This window comes from Stylophora pistillata, chromosome 10 (genome assembly GCF_964205215.1).
Source record: "Stylophora pistillata chromosome 10, jaStyPist1.2, whole genome shotgun sequence".
NCBI lineage: Eukaryota > Metazoa > Cnidaria > Anthozoa > Scleractinia > Pocilloporidae > Stylophora > Stylophora pistillata.
In genome coordinates, this window is record NC_142528.1 from 4500702 (window position 1) to 4518348 (window position 17647).

General features: G+C 37.3%; 2 protein-coding genes across 10 annotated transcripts; both read right to left on the bottom strand.

The window, feature by feature from the left end:
* Positions 1–1410: 1410 nt before the first annotated feature.
* Positions 1411–11650, bottom strand: LOC148721473 (tachykinin-like peptides receptor 86C). Of its 6 annotated transcripts, none has more exons than XM_088736393.1 (6): positions 7090–7192; positions 6512–6566; positions 4314–4451; positions 3337–3607; positions 2854–3111; positions 1411–2455 (listed from the first exon to the last, which is right to left on the bottom strand). In XM_088736393.1, exons 3-6 carry the CDS (start codon positions 4424–4426, stop codon positions 2144–2146), a joined length of 954 nt encoding a protein of 317 aa, XP_088592519.1. In that variant the 5' UTR covers positions 4427–4451; positions 6512–6566; positions 7090–7192; the 3' UTR covers positions 1411–2143. The 6 variants fall into 6 exon arrangements, with proteins under 6 accessions (XP_088592519.1, XP_088592518.1, XP_088592516.1 ...); XM_088736392.1 differs by lacking the exon at positions 7090–7192 and adding an exon at positions 6262–6315 and having other exon boundaries at positions 6512–6529; XM_088736390.1 differs by lacking the exons at positions 6512–6566; positions 7090–7192 and adding an exon at positions 11587–11650.
* An 857-nt stretch (positions 11651–12507) lies between these two features.
* On the bottom strand, positions 12508–16742 carry LOC111342256 (allatostatin-A receptor-like). 4 transcript variants are annotated; one of them, XM_088736398.1, is made up of 5 exons: positions 16422–16742; positions 14676–14801; positions 14155–14425; positions 13399–13647; positions 12508–13117 (listed from the first exon to the last, which is right to left on the bottom strand). In XM_088736398.1, exons 2-5 carry the CDS (start codon positions 14786–14788, stop codon positions 12818–12820), a joined length of 933 nt encoding a protein of 310 aa, XP_088592524.1. In that variant the 5' UTR covers positions 14789–14801; positions 16422–16742; the 3' UTR covers positions 12508–12817. The 4 variants fall into 4 exon arrangements, with proteins under 4 accessions (XP_088592524.1, XP_088592521.1, XP_088592523.1 ...); XM_088736395.1 differs by lacking the exon at positions 16422–16742 and adding an exon at positions 15866–16213; XM_088736397.1 differs by lacking the exon at positions 16422–16742 and adding an exon at positions 15510–15679.
* Between the last annotated feature and the right edge of the window lie 905 nt (positions 16743–17647).

The window sequence follows — 17647 nt, forward strand, 5'->3', positions numbered from 1 at the left end:
CTCTTATAAAGATTTACCGCTTGCTTATCGAACCGTATATTTTCTATGGTCTCGTTGCTTGGGGCCAAGCCGCGAATACTCATCTAAAGAAAATCGTAATTTTACAAAAGCGGGTTCTTCGTCTAATGTATTTTTCCGATTATACTTCTCACAGTGCTCTTCTCTTTGCTCGTTCGGGAATTCTGCCGATAAAAATGCCTTACCTCAAATTGGTTGCCTCTCTGTTACATGACATCAAAAATCATTGTGCTCCTCCCAATATTTCTGACCTTTTTACTCACTCTGAACAGTTTCATTCCTGCTCTACCCGTTTCTCAGTAGCTGGAAGCTTCTACATAAAACAGGTGAGAACAAATCATCAGTTGCTTTTCTTTTCCAGAGATGGTGCGAAAATATGGAATGGCATCCCCCCTGAACTTCGAAGGCTAAGGAAAGCACCTTTTTAACACAAGCTAACTCACCTACTTTTGAAAATTCTTGAAATTGAAGAGGCGAAGGTTGACTTGCGCTACCTTGACCTTTCTAGCTTATATTTGTATTTCAACTGACTAACTTTCTCTTTGACCTGTTAAAATCTCTTGCGTGACTAGCTCAGCTAAAACCTATGATGCACGATCCTCGCAGTAGAGAGCGCTATTTATGCAATAGCGAAAATCAGAGTTAAAAAAAAAAAAATAAAAAAATCAGGCCTGTACGAGATTCAAACCACTGACCTCTGCAATACTAGTGCAGCGCTCTACCTATTGAGCTAACAAGCCAACTGGGATTAGACCGTTAACTGATTCGTAATCAACTTAACGGCCTGCTCCCAGTTGTCTTGTTAGCTCAATTGGTAGAGCGCTGCACTAGTATCGCAGAGCTCAGCGGTTCGAATCCCGTAGAGGCCTGATTTTTCTCATGTCTGATTTTCGCTATTGCATAAATAGCGCTCTCTACTGCGAGGATCGTGCATCATAAGTATCTAATACCGCAGTTCAAAATATATGAACTTCATATATTCATTGTATCAGCTAAAACCTTTAACATAATTATCACTACTATTATTTATATTTATTTGCTCGTTTATTTATTTAATTGTTGTGTGTGTCTGTGTGTCTGTGTGTCTGTGTGTCTATGTGTGTGTGTGTGTGTGAGAGAGAGAGAGAGAGAGCCTATACGGTGTCAGTTTAGGTAGCCCGCCTAGAGTAGCTTTGCTAACTGCGGACTACAGAGGCCATTATTTCTCCAATTTCAAAAATAAAGTCAATGTTGTTGTTGTTGTTGTTGTTGTTGTTGTTGTAGTCCCCAGAAAAAAATTCAACGGTTGAGTGTTTTTTTGAGAAACGTTTAATTTTTGCTAATTTTAACGCCAAATTGTTAATTTTCTGGCCTTTCAATTAAATGGGATTACGAATAAAACGACGATGAAAATGAAAATTTTTCGAAATTTTAATTCTTTTTACCTTCTAATTAGATGGGATTACGAATAAAACAGCAATCAAAATGAAAATTAGTCGAAATTTTTCACTCTTGAGTCTCACGTTTTTCTTTTCATCTGACATGGTTCTTGTATTAAGTGTTGTTACATTCCTCTTTCCACCTCTATTTTTCTATTATAATAATAAAGTTGTATGATAATGCGAAGTGAGGTGTCTTTATCTTAAAAACATGTAGCATATATTAGGGCTTATGCACCTCGGTTGACAATATGATGATAATCATATTTCAGTACTGCGTTCATGATAAGTACTTCGGCTTGTGGTTTCCCCTCTACCAGCCTTGGATTTTGGTGTACCAGTACAACAAATAATTCCCTTGATCTTCTCTCTGAACTTATGGTTCAGCAGGGCATACACAAATGCTTTGACGAAAGGCTAATGCTCGAAACGTCAGCTTTTTTACTCGTTACGGTGGCCAACTTACGATTTCACCTTAGCTGATATAACCAAAATACCTTGTTACCCCCACCGACGCAGCACCACAGTTTCTTTGGAAATGAGTTGACTGCTTAATTGGTTCTTGTATTAAGTGTTGTTACATTACTCTTTCCACCTCTATTTTTCTAAAATAATAAAGTTATAATAATGCGAAGTGAGATGTCTTTATCTTAACAACATGTAGCATGTAGTAGGGCTTATGTGCTTCGTTTACAATGTCATAAGAATCATATTTCAGTAGTGCGTTCATGATCAATACTTCGGCTTGTGGTTTCCCCTACACCAGGTGTACCAGTACAACAAATCATTCCCTTGATCTTCTCTCTGAACTGATGGTTCAGCAATGCATACACGAATGGGTTGACTGCTGAATTGAACAACACCATTAAATCAACAACTGCAATATGTTCGAAGCTGATGTTGAGAGTTGTAAGGGTCCTTAAGACGTATTCAAGTGATTCTGCTCCCCACGAAACTGCAAAGATGAAACTGACTGTTACAGCCATCAAGGTGACACGTTTCCGAACCTTCATGACACCCTGCGAATTAAGAGGAGGAAAAGTGTCCCAGTCAGCTCAGCGAAAGTAAAGAAGTATGATATTGAATCTCCACGAGACAAACGACTCTTCTCCGCAACAAGTATTTGCAGTGGTGGATCTATGGGAGGGGGCCCAGGTAAAAAAGATAAACGCAGAAGGAAGAGAAGCTGGCAGATACACACACACGAAAAAACCGCCGCCCTCCCTTATTTCAAGGTCTGAATCTGCTACTGATATGTACCCCGCTATTTTACCAAAAACCGTTTTTAACGATATTAACTTAGAGGAGATCTTTTTAGATAAAGGTTCAATTGTCATTCAGAAAGAATCCACATGACAGCAGAAATGTTTCCCTAAGACTTCCTGAGTTTAATTTCTTCCCCTTATTAAACACTAACTTGTTGCTGATAGTTTATTCCTTTGTTTTCATTGCGTTTAAACCACAAGGTGCCCACGACAATAGAGTAAAGGACAACCATTATTCCCACCGCAACGATAACCAAGACCAACCACGCCAAACAATAAGTCGTAGACATCCACTGCTCGGGCCAACTCTGAACACAATTTTTGCTGCTTTTCTCCTTGTCGAAGGTCCTAGCCAAAAACAGTGGTATGTTGAAAATAACTGAGAACACCCATGAGCCAAGAACTATCATCTGAAAAAGAGAGTGAAAAGAGTGGTGCATTAATTTTTCGACCCGTTTTTTGCACAATTCCTAACGTAAATTCAGAATTATTCTAGGCATTCTACCAAGTGATTGGCAGTAAGATGGATTGGTGGCTAAATCGCTGGATGACTGTCTCTTGTCAGACTAATGGCCACATTTTGAATAGGTTTGGCGGATTTTTTGGACATTTTAAGGGTTGATGCTTAGACTTACCCTCAACTTGCGCCGTGAAAGATTCTTATCCCTGCTAAGGGGGTATAATACAGTGTAATATCTTTCAAAGGCAATTGCAACCAAAGTGACCACTGAGGAAACTCCTGGAACCCAGGCCATATTCCCACCTGTTAAGAGCTTGCAGAGAACCACACCTGCCGATCCGTCTGGGTGACTCATGTTGAAGCTGACAATAATCTTTGGTGAGATAAACGTTGCGAATAGGATATCGGATATGGCCAGATTTAAAAGTAAATAATTGATGGGATGTCTGTATTTGGAGATGAAATATCAAAATTATCATCATGAATGATCAAAAGTAAAACTTAATTACACGCGAACAAGGAAGAAACAAGTGAGTGAAGAATATCAATTCATGATGTCCATAATGTTCGCTTAAGAAGAAATATTATATATACAAGGCTAAAAAGTTAAAAAAGGTTAAAACCAAACTTTTTGGGCTGTTTGCCATCACCAGGGTTGAAGGTGTTGACCGTCTGTAAATACATATATATCTTATGTGATTCCCGATGGGAAAAGTTTGGAGACATAAGAAATAACTTGTTTGTTCAAACTGGGGCGGAATTGTTGGATCATTGATTCCGTCCCAGTTTGAACAAACAAGTTATTTCTTATGTCTCCAAACTTTTCCCATCGGGAATCACATAAGATACTGAAATGATCCAACAATTCCGCCCCGGTTTGAACAAACAAGTTATTTCCTATGTCTCCAAACTTATCCCATCGGGAATCACATAAGATATAAATGATCCAACAATTCCGCCCCGGTTTGAACAAACAAGTCGTTTCTTATGTCTCCAAACTTTTCCCATCGGGAATCACATAAGATATATATGTATGTAAAGACGGTCATCACTTTCAACCCTGGTGATGGCAAACAGCCGAAAACGTTTGGTTTTAACCTTTTTTTAACTTTTTAGCCTTGTATATAAAGTAAATATCAATTCAATTCATACTTTGTGCGAAGATGTCTTTTTATGATTATACAAACAAGTGTATTGCCCACGACGTCCACAGCAACTAGTATCAATAGTGCGGCCGTTATTGCAACACTAGACGAGTCAGGCATGATCGGATACAGCTGATCGCCAGAACTAAAAATCAAAGAAAACAAAAGCATTTAACAGGACTGAGGGCTACAATTCTCAAAAATGGCTTACACGTTTGAATTCTGTAAGCGTCATATTTAAAGAAAAATCGTGATTTGTGTATATATAAGATGCAATGAATATGTGAAGTTCATATATTTTGAACTGCGGTATTAGATACGTGTGATGTGCGATCCTCGCAGTAGATAGCTTCATATATTCATTGCATCTCATTTATCACTTTCACGGGTTTATTACGAATCAACTTAACGGCCTGCTCCCAGTTGGCTTGTTAGATCAATTGGTAGAGCGCTGCACTAGTATCGCAGAGGTCAGTGGTTCGAGTCCCGTACAGGCCTGATTTTTTTCAGGTCTGATTTTCGCTATTGCATAAATAGCGCTATCTACTGCGAGGATCGCACATCACACGTGTGTATATATACTTTTTCAGTTTCCAAGGTAGGACATTCCGACTGCCGCATTCTATAAAATTCTAATTAAACAATAACGTTTTGAAACTAGAGAATGATTTTAATGAAAAATGTTAAAAAATAAAAAAAAAGAACTTGACTATCTCGTTTAAGTTTTGTCGCTACCAGCACTGTTCTTTTTGTGATCACAGCTGATTAAAATACTAAAAAGCGGAAGTCTTAATTAAGAGATCGCCGTGAATGAAAAAAGGCTTTATCGTAACCACTATATATAACATTACTATACACTGAGCATTGATCGTAGTCTTACAGTTTGGGGACCATTTTCCGTTTCACTGAACAATTATGTGGACAGGGCCAAGAACAAACATTTGACAATATTTTTGTAATTATCGTAAGCATAATAATGAAAAATAAAACTACAAAATCGGAATTAATACAACGGAAGAATTGTATCAATGCATTCGTCTTCCTCTAGCAATTGCGTATACCCACCAACTTTAATTCGATAATAGATATATCAAGCCAGGTAATAGATATATCAAGCCAGGTAGCTCTAAGAGTTTTCTAAGACTTTGACAGCTTCCTTGCCCGACTGATCACAGTATATAACTACCTGTTTACCTGCCTCCACTGATACATCCCATGGGAAAATAATATCCTATCGTTTTCTCTTGTACATCAGTAGTATTAAAGTCATTCTAAATTTATTCTGTTTTTGTTTCGCGATATGTTTTGATTTGTGAAAGTGTTGTAATAATATTATTTCTTCGACCTTTTGATTTCACGAGGTATAAAGATCTAAGGCCCATTGAAAGAAACTATGCAGAAACTCCGATCAGCTTACAAACACAACAAGCAATAATTGACGTTTGCAGATATTAGTCCTCGTTTGTCTCGCTGATGCATCCAGTTTTAATTAGAGGGTGGTAAAGGGTATGATTTTCGTTATTCGTGAATGGCCTATTTCTTCCCGTGAAACGTTTAATGGCTTGTTTTTTTCTCGTGAATCGTGATTTTATTAGTAGCCGTGAACAGTGATTTTGTAAAATAATTTTCCGTGAAATGAGAAAGGATTTAATTTGTCGTGAGCCGTGATTTTGGTTGTAGTTTCGACAGTAATTAACAATGACCGTGAATTGTGAAAGGACGGATTTATTTTTTCGTGAAACGTGATCTTCAACCCTTTTTACCACGCTCTGGCTTCCTTTATAAAAATATTAAAGAACCTCATTGGATTTTGTTTAAAGAAGTTTCCATATGTCGAATACAGGTCAATCGCTTTGTCTTCAAAAACAAAATCTTACCTTCTGATAGCGATCAGTTGCGAAAGGCAACCTAGATTAAGCTCGAAAGGCAACCTAGATTTTACGTGACAATCTTACCTTTAGGCAGCTTCAGTTTTTGAGAGCTTGTCTCTGGTGCGGCGTGTATTGGTTCTAAATATAAATAGTTAACGGCATAACATGCCTATACAAGTCCGAGGGGATTGCATTCACGGAATATCAATAGGTTGCTGTTATTTTCTGTTTTACCGTACACGTAAGCTTTCAACTAAAGGGAAATCCTTTCTATTACAGGAAAAAAGGAAAACTGGGGGTTTTCGTAACATTTTAAGCTAAGAATCGAACTTACACAGACACATACTCCGTGACCTCGGAAACGTGTTCACAGTCTGTAGAATTTCCGCCTGAAATTAAGCTCCAGTCTGTCAGAAAACTCTGCGGTTTGTTGATGCTATGGTACCAGGTACGATCCAATTTCATCACATTTTCATATTGTATTTGATTAATTAGGCGGCTTCCAAGCATATCATCGTCTTTAGTATCATTGCTAAAACGCCAGACATTGACATTGTCGAATTCTAGCTGTAAACAGGAAGTTTGACACGCGGAACTAGCAATGTAATAACGTGCTTATCACGAATAGCTGCAGAAGATATTGACCAACAGCAAACAAAACAAAAGAATCTTAATAAAGCAATGACAAAAACGAATCGTTCTCGATGAATTCAACTCTTGAGAAAGGTTGTTATGTGACATGAAAAGACCTGAGATTGATAACCGACGATGAATTAAACCGCTTTCTTAATACATAAAAACTGACTCTAACACTTCCTTTGTCACATTGACAACAAGACGAACCTAGTGAGCTTATCAACAGTTTTATAGTTTAACACAACTCAATAAACCTATTGCATGCAATGAACAAACCTATATTGCTGCTTCTGAAACAGGAAACAAATGCCGAATAAATTTCCACCGTTCGTTCCCAACCAGCACCGATAGGACCTTGCCTTGTGCGTCACTGACAAACTTTCACAGCAATCTAATCGCTTTTATTCTTGTGGGGCTTCAGCAGGTGTATGCAATATGACACCGGTACTTGAACACTCTAAGCAACGTAATGACAAGCTCAGTATTTCGCATTTCCTTTCTTCATGGAATTACTAATAGACTTAAAGAAATGTTAGAAATAACACTTCTGTAGTTCTAAAATTATTATTGAATTAGAAAAAATAAAACGAGTCAAAAGATGATAAATAAGAAAGTAGGAAAAGACGTAGAAATTTTTACTGTCGTAAATGCTTTAAGCAAAAACGAGATAACATCGGAACGAAACTAATCAGCTATTGCGCTATCTTATCATAAGAGGACTAAACATTAAAAAAATTATTCCATTTTGCTATGAATCTAAATTCTAATTTTTTGGTGTTGTTTTTTATATTTATTCCCAGCTCCGAATCCGACTTTTCGAGATTGTCAGTCTTGTTGTTTCAACAGAGTCGACGATGTTTGACATAAATGAATTTCATTCAAATTGTTCATTTATTTGCATGCACCTCCTTTATATAACCTCTAACAGACGAGTGAACAACTGTTCACAATTTCGTTACTTGTATTGCGTTTCCATTTATGTTGGTAAATCGTCATTATTGATTATAAGGTATGTTTAACAAATCAACAGAGGTTTAGCGTGGTCTGGAGTCTTATCTACAACGATATTTGTCACCACAGTGGTCAAAACATTGTGAAATCACGAGGCGCATGTGAGTGAGTCCGCAACAAATTTGACAATAACGACGTGCTCTTATCGACAACGGAATATTGGCTAATCAGATTGCGACATTACTGCTAACTGTGGCAACATATTATATATATTTTGTCTTCCAAAGAAAACTTCAAATTTTCTCAAAGGGCTCTGTACAAAAGCCTGCAATCTGATTGGTTCTGAATGCGGTCTGTATTTCCTATCTCTGCCCATGGGCACGGTAACCCTTTCGTGAGACGACAAGAACATTCCTAACTTCGTTGCCAATTTTCGTTTTGCCGGCTGAGCAGTTACTGTATTTTTAAGCAAAGAAATTTAAGTAAATCAAGTCCATAAATAACTTATCAATCCTCTCTTCCCCTCCCCCTCCCCCTCTCTCTCTCTCTTGACCTTTCAAATCACTTTGGCTGCCAACGAAATATTGATTCCGAAATGAGTTTGTGGTAGCAAATGTGTCATTAAATGGTTGACGCGCAGCCTAAAAAACCTTTTGTTATTTATTCTAATCCTTCACAAAAGTAACTGAATAAGTTAAATCGTGAGGTATTTGTTTACAATGGAACCTTCATTTATTTAATATCTGAATTCTCTCCAACAACGTTTTCGTTGTAAAATTTAAGCGACGAGCGCAGTTTTCAGGTCTGCTACAAATACACTTTCGGCAGGTCTTCGCAAGTCCGTTCAATCTGGACATGTGTAGCATAAATTGCACAGCGGAAATCGAGGGAATTCAATGAAAAAGAAAAAAAAACCACACTAAATCCTCTTGGGTGTAGTGGAGGTGTCTTTTTTTCTGAAGCTTTTTAGTTAAAGAAAGACAAGATTTACACACGCCATTGCAGGAAATAAACGAGCAAACTCTCACAACTTCAAAAAATACGTTTGAATTTACTTACAGTTACTTTCCTTGCCAATTACTGACAGAGGTAAATCTTGGCACATTAATCTTCGATGGAAGTGAAAAATACTTTCCGTACAATCACTGACTGTTGGTGACAAATAAAATTGTCATGACAATCATTGGACTTAAGTTTGTTTGCCAAACCAGTAACGTTGTACTTCGCTTCTTTTTCTTACGTGCTCTCTAACTGACAGGTGACAAGTTCGTTTGGAAGTCTTTTAAATCACCTTTATTATTACGCAAATAAAAATGTTTTGGTGAAGCCTCTCTCTTTAATTTGCATAACCTCTGTTTTAACTGCCAGTTACTCGCTCAAATTTTGTTCATCTTACCAAGGATCTTGCCGATATTACAGCCTTTAATCCTTCGGGTTCTGTTGGCCAAGTAGTTCGTTAAGTTTTCGAAAAAAACAGAAATTTTATTCACCAGCCTAGGTCGGTCCGTATTGGGAAAAACTGTGCCCTCTGTCTTGAGTACCACAATGGTACACTTTTTCTCAATGTGGACCTCCCGGCTGGTGAAAAACTGAGGTAATTTCTAGGGTTTCGCGGCCCCAGGTTTCTCGAACACGTAGAGAAGTACATCATTTCTTTTGTCTTCTATCTGAAATGTCTGTTTAACAATGCATGCACAAACGGATTGGCAGCAGAGTTAAACAAAACCATTATGAAAGAAACGGAAGCTAAGACAGGGCCAATGTTGTATGATGTGAATTTCCAAAAGACGTAGATAACTGACATGAGTCCATAGCAAATCCCAAAAATGACAGTGACAATCATGACCATCAAAGTTACTTGTTTCCTCACTCGGTTAACATCGTGAGTAAATATCATTCATATTAATGACAATACGCTGAACAAAAAGAAGAATCAGTATGAATAAAAATGCTTTAATCAATAAGTATTTCCAAAAATGTGTACGGTGGTCTTTTAATTGAACAGACAAAAGAACAAACAAATTTAAACAAACGAAATTATTACAAACTAAGTGTTCTTAGTTTTAATCTAGTTTAACAAGGAGTCTCTTGCCAAAATGAATTATTTCCGAGCTCAATAAAACTCGCACTTTCTGCCATCTTGCTGACGGCAAAGTTTACATCGAGCGCATATAAGATATTGTTTTTTTCCCCTTCATTTCACATGCTTGACTATGCTCCCTCTTTATACTAACGAAGGACAAATTTATTTATCGGAGAAGTTTGTGAGTGTGTTTTTTTCTTTTATTTTTCCTTTAAGTAATGAAATGGGCTTAATTCTGCAGTGCCATTCGGCCCCGTCCACGTGCGCCACTTTACACTTTTTTTAATTTCTCTACTTATAGGAATTAATTTAAGACAAAGACTGCCTGAACCGTTCGTAATCTACTCTCAAATTTACCAATTGTAGATCGCAAACGCCTTATTCATTTTCCTTTGTTTATTGCTCATGTTCAACTGAGCAGTGCTATAGGTGGTTTGCAACCAATCTCTAGAGATACAGGTAACAATGGTGAAAGGAACAAATGCTGGAAGAAGCTCATGAGATATCTCCTGTTTACGTCCACCAACATGGCGACGATGACGTAACGTGCAAACCACCTAGAGGAGAAAATAGCCAGCCACAAAAGACGTTAAGAAGTGAACAGGAAAATGGAACTAATGATTAAACACGTACAATGTACGCACTAAAAAGACCCAAAGGAGATTTGGAGCATGAGCATGGACGATCGGACGACTTAAATTACTTGAAAATATAACGTGATTAAAAGCAAAGAAAGTTAAAAAGTGCATGTTTTAATTACAACACAGGAAACATGTTGTTTGTTGCTTCTGTTAAGTGTCAGTCAATAGGCGGATTCATGCTGACGTCATTGTTTACATTTTTGCTCATTTGCATACGGCTTTGCGTAAAGAAGGAAGCATGTTAGATATAAATTGACTTCAGGCAGCTAAAGAGCTAGAAAACGTTAGTACATGGTGAATTTTTTAGCTCTTTGGGTGTAATATTCAAGGAGAAATAGTCCATCAAAAACTGCAAAATTTCTGGGTGGCAAAAGAGCTAATGAGCTCATACATTCTATGTAAAATTTTGAGTTTTTAAACCCGTGTTGCACAAAAACTATTCAATGCATCAGGCTCGTATTGATTGGCCGGTTAATCGTACTTTGACCTTTCGATATTCAGAACTGATTTATTTTTTGCTCCATCAGCAGCTGAATTGCTTATGCTAATGAGGCAAATATTGTAAACAAGGATTCCCCTATATTACTTGCTCTACTCGCATTGTGATCACTGTAATCTTAATTGAGGTGGAAATACATTACTATCTCAAATAATAAACAGCGAAAGTATTGAAAGGTCGCCATAAGTGAAACAAGTTAAAGGCTAGTCAAACAATACAACTTTGCTCTACAAAAGGAATATATCGTAGTCTCACAGATGTGCACCAGTAAAGAGCAATGTCAAACACTACCCAAAACTGATCGTTAAGAGTGAACAACGCTCTAAATATCTTTCCAGCTTTGTTTGCGAATGAAATAATTTCAATTTCCTATAGAATTATCGCTGGTGAATAAACTTGCGGTATATTGGGACATCGCATGTCTTGGAGAGTACTGTGTTAAACAGGCTCCCTGTCGACTATCTTCCCTATCGTAATATATTGATTATGATCTCATACATCTGCGACTGAGGTTCTGTCGATGGTTTATTCCAATCATAAAGTAATAGGGAGACTTGGAGAGCTCGAAAGGCTACGCATAATTTACCTCACAGTCTTACCGTTTCGATCGCGGCTTTGGTACAATTTTCGGAGCTTTTCTCGCTGCGTGGTTGGCTTTGCCTTCTCCGGGCGTTGAATTGGTTTGAAAAGGAGTGAAATTGAGCGAATAAATTGTGCCAATGTGTACCTGACTCAAAGAGAATGTAGTCATGGAATATTAATAAGCTGTAGTCATTTTCTTTTTCGTTGTAAAAGATATTTACAACTAAAACTTAATTTTTTTTTCTTTTCAAGAAATGGCAAAGATGACACCTTAGAATGAGCTATATTTTTGCTATGGCATAATCAAAAGAAAAAAGAGTAAATGTTTGAAATGATCATGAGAACGAAATAGCGTCTGAGAGAAATTGACTAGTAACCGCGATATCTTATTTAGAAGATTTTCTCTACGAAAACGAATTATTTATTTCGGATAAAAATTATTCACCAGATTATTTTATCTCACTTTAAATCGATCTAGATTAAACTTTTTTCACCTTTAATCCCAGCTCCAAATCTGGGCTTTCAAGTTTGTCAGTCTTTTAAGAAAGTCGAAGACCACAGCTTTCTATTTCCACTACTCTTACCGATCAGTGAAATGAAGCCAAAGATCGGTCCAAAACCGAAACTGCAGCGAAACCAAGAGGCGCACACCCAATTTGACTCGATCATGGGTTCGACGCTGTTTGTTGATATCATTCCTTCACAACATGAATTGGCAAAATTCATGGCAAGCTCTCTCAAGTTCTGCATACGTGGCTCAGACAAAACATGCGCCAAGACATTCTCGTCCATGTCGCTTGGACTCCACAATTGACCATGGCCGTGAGGCACACTTCAGTTTTCAATTGAGTTTGTTTAACGTGATGTAATGCTATCTTCTTTCGAAATTCTCAACACTTCTGGCGACTCTCGACCAATGAAAACGCAAGAATTACCAGTTATCGTAAGAGATGTAATTTATTACAGTTCAATATGTGCTTCATATTCTCAAAAAAAAAAAAAACACGGAAAATGTAATGTATAAATATACTTCCTTCTTAGTTTGTAAAGTCGGCCTTAGGTACTCAAGTTACGGTATGTTTTAGTGAAAGATTAAATATTCAAGCCCGAACGCTATGAAGCTGCTATACAGGACACTGAAATTCTAAGTGATGTCAAAAACCATCGAAATAATATTGTTCAAAGGATCTTGGAAAGAACTACCCTAGGAAAAGGAAGATAGATGAACTTTATATCCTCATGACCCTATCACGCCAAAGACGCGAACTCTATGATTTCCTCGACCTTGCTTAGTGAGCAATCGGAGCAGCACATCATTTCTTTTGTCTTCTCTCTGAACTGTCTGTTTAACAATGCATACACAAACGGATTGACAGCAGAGTTCAACAAAACCATTATGAAAGAAACGGAGACTAAGACAGGGCCAATGTTGTGCGATGTGAATTTCCTTATGACGTAGATAACTGACATGAGTCCATAGCAGATCCCAAAAATGACAGTGATAATTATGACCATTAAAGTTACACGTTTCCGCACCCTGATAACACCCTGAAAGAAAAGAAATTTTAATTAAACTTTCGTTATAATTTGTCTGAACAGTAATGAGTTAACCATCTCGATGATGATTAGAAGAACAGAAAAAATGTAGAAAACTACTAAAAATACTTTCTTCAGTGAGTAGTTGCATTAACTGCATTTCTTAGGCTAGACTACGCTACTTTTAGAGACCTTAGAGACTCAGGCAAAAATTAATCAAGAGCAAAGAAAGGAGATCACAAGTTGTAATGAGCCAATAGAAAAGATCTGGAAAGTCATTTCTTTACTCTCACCCGCTGTTCATGAGAAAGATGAATACTGTGGCGCTTAAACCATAACGTTCTTACAACATTGAAGTATAATCCAACCATGAAAATCAGAGGAACGACAACCACGAACAACCAAGCCATACTGTAAGCCTTTGGCATCCACTCCTGTGGCCAATTCCATATGCAGAACTGCTTTTTGTTGTCGAAGGTTGCAATGAGAAACATGGGAATATTGAATGCTACTGAGAAGATCCAAGAAACCAGGACGATCACCTTAAAAACAGGTCAACATATTTGAGCAGGATTCTGGGCCCAGATGTTCGAAGGCGGATTAGCGTTAACCCAGGGTTAAATTTTAATCCGAATTTCTTACTTCCTATGTTCAAAGACTTTTTTGGGACAGTTTCCTCTACCCCATCAAGAGCATACAGTCATCAAATTGTAGACAAAAAGAATCATACTGAATTTTTCTTTAAAAGCTTATAGATCTGAAATCAGATTTCACACTAACCCTGGGTTATCTTGACCAAGCTTTGAATAACCCGGCCCAGATCATTTCTTGAGGAGGAACGACTAATAAAATGCAATCAACCATTTTATACCATACAACAATGAATAAATACATTCAATTCCGTTTTGATAATTAATTTTTAAGCCATTATATACTATTTATAGACCATCCAAGTCCGGACACCGATACGATTCTTCGCCTAGGTGGCGATTACACACAATTAAACCACATTTATTGAAACGTTTGCAATATCCTTTACCTTTACACACCTTTAACTTACGCTTCGTTAAATTCCCTCTGTTACTAAAGGGATACATCACTGCGTAATATCGTTCAACAGCAATTGCGACCAGACTGAATATCGAGGAAATCGCTCCAATCCACGCAACATTGCCGCCTGTCACAAATTTGCATAGACCTGTAGCAATCATGCCTTTTGGGTGAAAGGAAGTTAGTCTGAGAAGAACTGAGGGGGCGATAAACATGGCGAATAGTATGTCTGCGATTGCCAAGTTCACGAGTAGATGATTTACGATATTCCTGTACAAATGATAACGCAAAAGTTAATAGCATCAACGGTACCCTTTGTAATTCTGCGAACGTTTAGATTCTAATATTTCCGTTCGCACTGAAAAAACCTAGATATCTATCTATGGGTAGTAGTTAATTTTTTGTCTTGTCGGCCATATCAACAAACTGATGCCTTACCCTTAGAAAGTCATTGTTCATCGCGTGCAATATTATCACATGTCATATATAGCTAACATCATAAATTGGTAATCATAACAACCTCATGTCTCGGTTTCTCCTTATGATCCAGCACACAACAGAGTTTCCCGTGATGTCTACGATAATGAGTATGAAGAGTGCTGTGCTTATGACAATGTTAGCTGATTCACTCATGCCTGCAGGATACCTGGTTAAAAATAAAGGTTAAATAAAAAGACATTTAGCCATAAATATGCGAAAAGTATAAAAAAATATCATGAGCGTATGCTAAATGCGTAACATCAAAACGAAAAAACATCCCCACACAGTCCTGCTGCAATTTCAGCTAACCAAAAGTACTTTTGTAACTCCATGAAATGAAACTGAAATTTTATGGAAAGCAGTTTAAGGTAGTTTCACTAGTAACGCGGTGACTGAATTGTTATCCCACCCATAATCAAATGTTATGATGTCGTGTTGCATGGAGATGCACTGTAAAACGTTGTATTACTTTATTTCCTAGAAGGCGCTATATGGACAGCGAATGAACAAATGAAACACCTCATAATCGTTAGCGATGATTTTCCCCGTAGAAGGAGAAATACATTGCGAATAACAAAAAGATGGACTGCGGTTCACTCGGCTTTTAGAGGTTTTAAGATGGAGTTGTTCCAGTTAATGTAGATATGTGAACAATGTGGATAAAACTCAGACAATAATATTGCCAGGCACGTATGTACTAGACCGAACAACAATTCGGAGCATGGGTATTACCTAATTAAAATCTATGGCAACATACTATGATGTGACAATGAAAAGTTAAACACAGCTTCTTTTTAACACACAGGTAAGGTGTCGATTTTAGACGAGCACGCTTCACTAAATAGCATAACGTTTGTCTCGGCAGCGAACTCACCGTAGAGTTTATAAACCATCAGCTAACCTTGAGGACTTATATTCATTATGAAGATCCAACAGAAATAAAGGAAAATATTTCCAGAGGCTAATATTTAATAGCTTGAAAGACAAAGAGCAAACGTTCAGTTTGCATTATTGCTCGCCACTTGGGTAAACAAGGATGCCAATCTCACTCAATTTTACAATGCATCTTTTCTATTTCACCTGGCAAGGAATTAATAATTTAAATATCCCTAGCACAGGCTTTTGTAATCTTTCTCGGCTAAAGCAAAGAGATTCCTTAGCTTCTGCGAATAAACGACGTTTTCACTCGGATGTAGATTTCGATTTACATTTAGAAAGAGGTTGCAATACCTTGCATCAGGGGAGTACATGTAGAAACATCTAAGGTAAACGGTCGTCCTGTTTCTTCAGTACAAGCAAGGTTATATGCAATAAACTAATTGAATAGTGTCTCCGCCTCAGGGTTAGCTGGAGGTTTCTAGCGAATAATTTCCATAATCAGGTATCATAACACATTAGTGAAAACTGAAATACGATCCAACACTGCTGGTTATGCGTGATACAGGCCTTTTCTTTGCTTTTCTTTCTCTATTAGTAACTCATTGCCCTGTCAAATGATTAAATTATTCTGGTTTTAGTAGAAAGCATGCACAAGCAAATTATTATTGATATATAAAAAACTTTCTCCGAAGCTTTTCTTTTGGCTTCCCATGTTAGGACAGGTGTTTCAATTCACAAATACTGCAACTGACATGTTCCTTCGTGGGGTTCAATATTCTTCTTCTTGACATTTTCTGGTTTTTTAATAATTTCAAACAAAAATTGTTTTCAAAAGCGCATGCAGTCGATGTTTTTCCTTTTCTTCCTTTTCTAGATGGCAAGAAAAGTCCAGATCTTCATTACTTACCTTCATTAATTTCCTTCGCAGGTAAATCAGTAGTTATCCAGAGTTGTCAAAGCAGTATAACTGATATATTTTTGTTTTAAAATGACACATAAACTGAGCCTAATTGTATTGGTGGTGTGCTATAAAAATGTTTAGTCACAGACCCAAATTGTGCCTTGTGGCGATCATGCCGAATACGATAGATGATTCTGTTAGTATAAATATGATGAACGAATATGCAGCAAAGTGGTATCCTCGAGTTGACAATGATAGAAATATGTTTTTTTTCTCTTTGCTCTTCTTCCCGTTTTTTTCTTAATTGATTTCACTCCTGTCTCCTGTCTTCTCTCTCAACCCTGAATTGAAATCTCAAGGTTGTTAAAACTATTTCACTTTTTTATTGCTTCTCCTTCTTCTTTACTCTCATTTTAGGAAGGAAATGCAATCAAAGGAAATAAACCTCAATTTTTCCTCATTAGCTTTGTTGCCAGGAATGTTAGCAAGACTCCTTGACCATATACTGACGAGGAGAAACTTGTCAGTCAAGAAGAGACTAGTTGCTAAATTTTCTTGAAGTAGACGTTACTTGAAAGAAACAACTGTCGAAAGATTATTCAACGAACACTTTTGTCTCAGTGAGTTCACAAATTACCTGACAGTTCTCAACAAGTTTCAGCATCCATAATAATAATAATAATAATAATAATAATAATAATAATTTAATATTTATATTGCGCAAATTAACATGTGGATGTGATCAAATGCGCATCACAACACTGTTCGGGGGGACTTTGGCCAGACTGCATCAGCAGTTTACAAACAATCGAAGGAAACTTATTTGAAGATGCCCCCTCCCCACCAATTCCCAGTAAACAGACCAGACCACATCACAGTAATCTCGTGAGTGGGTTCTTTAACGTCCCCTGTCTAACCAAATTATCTAATTAATAGGCGGATTCATGCTGACGTCATTGTTTACATTTTTGCTCATTTGCATACGGCTTTGCGTAAAGAAGGAAGCATGTTAGATACAAATTGACTTCAGGCAGCTTAAGAGCTTGAAAACCTTAGTACATGGTGAAACTTCTAGCTCTTTGGGTGTAATATTCAAGGAAAAATAGTCCATCAAAAACTGCAAAATTTCTGGGTGGCAAAAGAGCTAATGAGCTCATACATTCTATGTAAAATTTTGAGTCTTTAAACCCGTGTTGCACAAAAACTATTCAATGCATCAGGCTCGTATTCAT

Coding starts and splice junctions, on each gene's coding strand:
- LOC111342256 (XM_088736395.1), bottom strand. CDS start 15,885: ATGTACTCCCCTGATGCAAG. Junction 14,426..14,675: donor AGGAGAAACCGAGACATGAG/GTTGTTATGATT, acceptor TCATTTGTACAG/GAATATCGTAAATCATCTAC. Junction 13,118..13,398: donor ATCTTTCTCATGAACAGCGG/GTGAGAGTAAAG, acceptor CTTTTCTTTCAG/GGTGTTATCAGGGTGCGGAA.
- LOC148721473 (XM_088736389.1), bottom strand. CDS start 6,687: ATGCTTGGAAGCCGCCTAATTAATCAAATACAATATGAAAATGTGATG. Junction 4,452..6,511: donor GTCACGGAGTATGTGTCTGT/GTAAGTTCGATT, acceptor TTTGATTTTTAG/TTCTGGCGATCAGCTGTATC. Junction 3,608..4,313: donor AAAAGACATCTTCGCACAAA/GTATGAATTGAA, acceptor CTCCAAATACAG/ACATCCCATCAATTATTTAC.